Below are 2,231 nucleotides of genomic sequence, written 5' to 3'. Positions count from 1 at the left end.
ACAAAGGAACAATAGATATGATGAGGAGGATGGAGGGGCAGGAACAGGATCATCACCTGGATTTTGGAGCCTGTCTTTTTGCTGGCTGGAGAAGCTGGTCACTTTTTAAAACAGAAATCAACAGGTGGATGCTCACCAATGTCAGATTCTTTGTCCAACCAGTCTTGAAACAGGTCTTCACTGGGTGAGATCTCCAGCTCCTCCTCTACAAGACCAAATGCCCCATGTGCATCTCCCCGTGGTAGTGCTCTTGCTGCCTCTTTAAATGGCTGCATTTTGGTTTTCATGGCCATCTTCTTCGTGTACCTGCTGCTTGTCCAGGCCAATCAAGTCACTCAGGACTAGAAACAGTAAAATGGGGCTAAGGCAATGCTCAGCAGAGCATGGTATGAAATGATCAGTCACAGAAGCCTCAACTGCTGTACAGAAATTGCAAGGTTGATGTGGGAGAAGCTGCACCCACCTCAGAGTAACCACAGGGATAGCCTATGGGATAACCTAGGAGAATAGCCTCCAGGATAGCTTATAGGATAGACTGCAATATAGCCACGGGGATAACTTACAGGATAGCCCTGCAATGGCAGTGGCTCTCTCCTGGAAGACTTCAAGTGCTTCCTCCAAGCTGGCAGAGAAGAGATGTGAAGCAAAGGCTTGCACCTCCCATAAGGGTCACCTTGCCACTGGCTCTGAGTATTGCTGACTTTGGTCTGGAAGGCCAGCTTGGCTCTGGCTCTGGGGCTCACTCAGCCCCACTGGTCTTACCAATCCCTTTGCACTGTGGAGGAATCCTGCCTGCTCAGCTGCACATCATACCATAGCCTTCAGGGCCACGTTGGCCTCCTCTGCATGTCACTTGTGTCTCTCTGAAGCTGCAGCTAAGGGCCTGGAGTTGGGCAGGGGATGCAGCACTGACCCCACTGCTGCAGGCCCATCTCTCCCAGACCACAGCACAACAGACGCTGGGAACTGGTTTTGCAGCTCCTCCATCAGAAGCCCCAGAACACACTGAGAACTAACACTGGCAGGACGGGCTCTTTCCAACCACTCTGCATACTTGCAGCCCATCAGACAGCCTCTCCCCTGCCAGGGCGGAGGAGCTGCTGCTTCCAAAGCTCCCTCCCTTCCGTGACCAAGCATCACCCACTGTCACCACTGCCACATCAGCTCCCCACAGGCACTGCAGCACAGCACAGACACGCAGCAGATGGCATAGGGCATCTGCTCAGAATCAGCAGTCAGATGCTTTGCTCCCTTCTGGCTTTCAGCTGTGCCTTCCCATGGGAGATGCCTTTGCCAGGATACTTAACATTCCCTTAAATAACTAATTCCTTTGCTCTGGGGGTGGTATGGATGGCGTTGGGTTCTTTCTTTGTGCTCCTGGACCTTACAGGAGGAAAAAAAGCTGCACCTTTTTCTTTCCATCCTTGTAATGATAACAGGAGGGATGGGGAAATTAAGCTTCTGAGTCTGGACTGAGACAGCCCGAGCCCTGGCTGCAGCAGGTGTCTGAAAGGACACTTCCAGCACAGAGCACAGCTGGGAGCCCATCACACTGCTTGCTGGGTGCAGGCAGCTCACCAGAGGGGCCGGCACTAATTAATCATCATGGTCCTATTTCAGCATAAAAACAAATTACCTCTCTCACCACCCTGATGAAGGAGGGGTTCCCCCCACTCTCCATCCTCCCCCGCCCTTCCAGCAGATAAGTGCCACTTGGTCTTGTGTGTAACAGGAGCTGGTCGGTCCCAGGGTCAGAGCTAGGGGAGCCCAGCAGCTCTCAGCCCTGAAGCCACAAGGGATTGTTGCCATGGGAATTGAGGGGGCACTTGCAGACAGCATCTGGAGCCTGTGTCTCTCCTTGTCGGAGGCAGCTGGATTTGGAAGGAAGCAAAGCTGAAAGGAGGTGGAGGAGAGAGAGAGACAGAGGCACAGCAAAATGCATGCATGTTAGAGGAGGGACCTTCCCAGAATGAGAGTGCAGCGGGACACAGAAGAGCAGGGACACCAAACTGCCAGGCAGCGGTGGCTCAGCTGCGTAGGATAAACCCTGTTTTCTGCTCGGTTTGACGCTGGAAAAAAAGTCCCGCGAAAGCCCGACTGTAGCAAGATGGGATCGGCCTCCTCCTCTTACCGGCCCAAGTGTATTTATTTGGATATTAACGGAAGAATTCAAAAGGTACTTTTGCTGGTTTTCCCCCAAGTAGCGTCCCCGGACGCGGCAGCGGCTGAAA

General features: G+C 53.0%; 1 protein-coding gene across 1 annotated transcript in view; it reads left to right on the top strand.

Moving 5' to 3' along the window:
- The first annotated feature begins 1,984 nt into the window (after positions 1-1,984).
- PDE9A (phosphodiesterase 9A) overlaps positions 1,985-2,231 on the top strand; it is a 61,195-nt gene continuing 60,948 nt past the window's right edge. Inside the window, exon 1 of the mRNA XM_009997991.1 lies at positions 1,985-2,176. Coding sequence (XP_009996293.1) covers positions 2,108-2,176 — 69 coding nt within the window. The 5' untranslated portion in view covers positions 1,985-2,107. The remainder of the gene's footprint in view (positions 2,177-2,231) is intronic.

This window comes from Chaetura pelagica, unplaced genomic scaffold (genome assembly GCF_000747805.2).
Source record: "Chaetura pelagica isolate M959 unplaced genomic scaffold, ChaPel_1.0 scaffold360, whole genome shotgun sequence".
NCBI classification, from domain to species: Eukaryota; Metazoa; Chordata; class Aves; order Apodiformes; family Apodidae; genus Chaetura; species Chaetura pelagica.
Note: the sequence above shows the minus strand (reverse complement) of the source record. Positions and strands in the feature narration are given on the sequence as shown.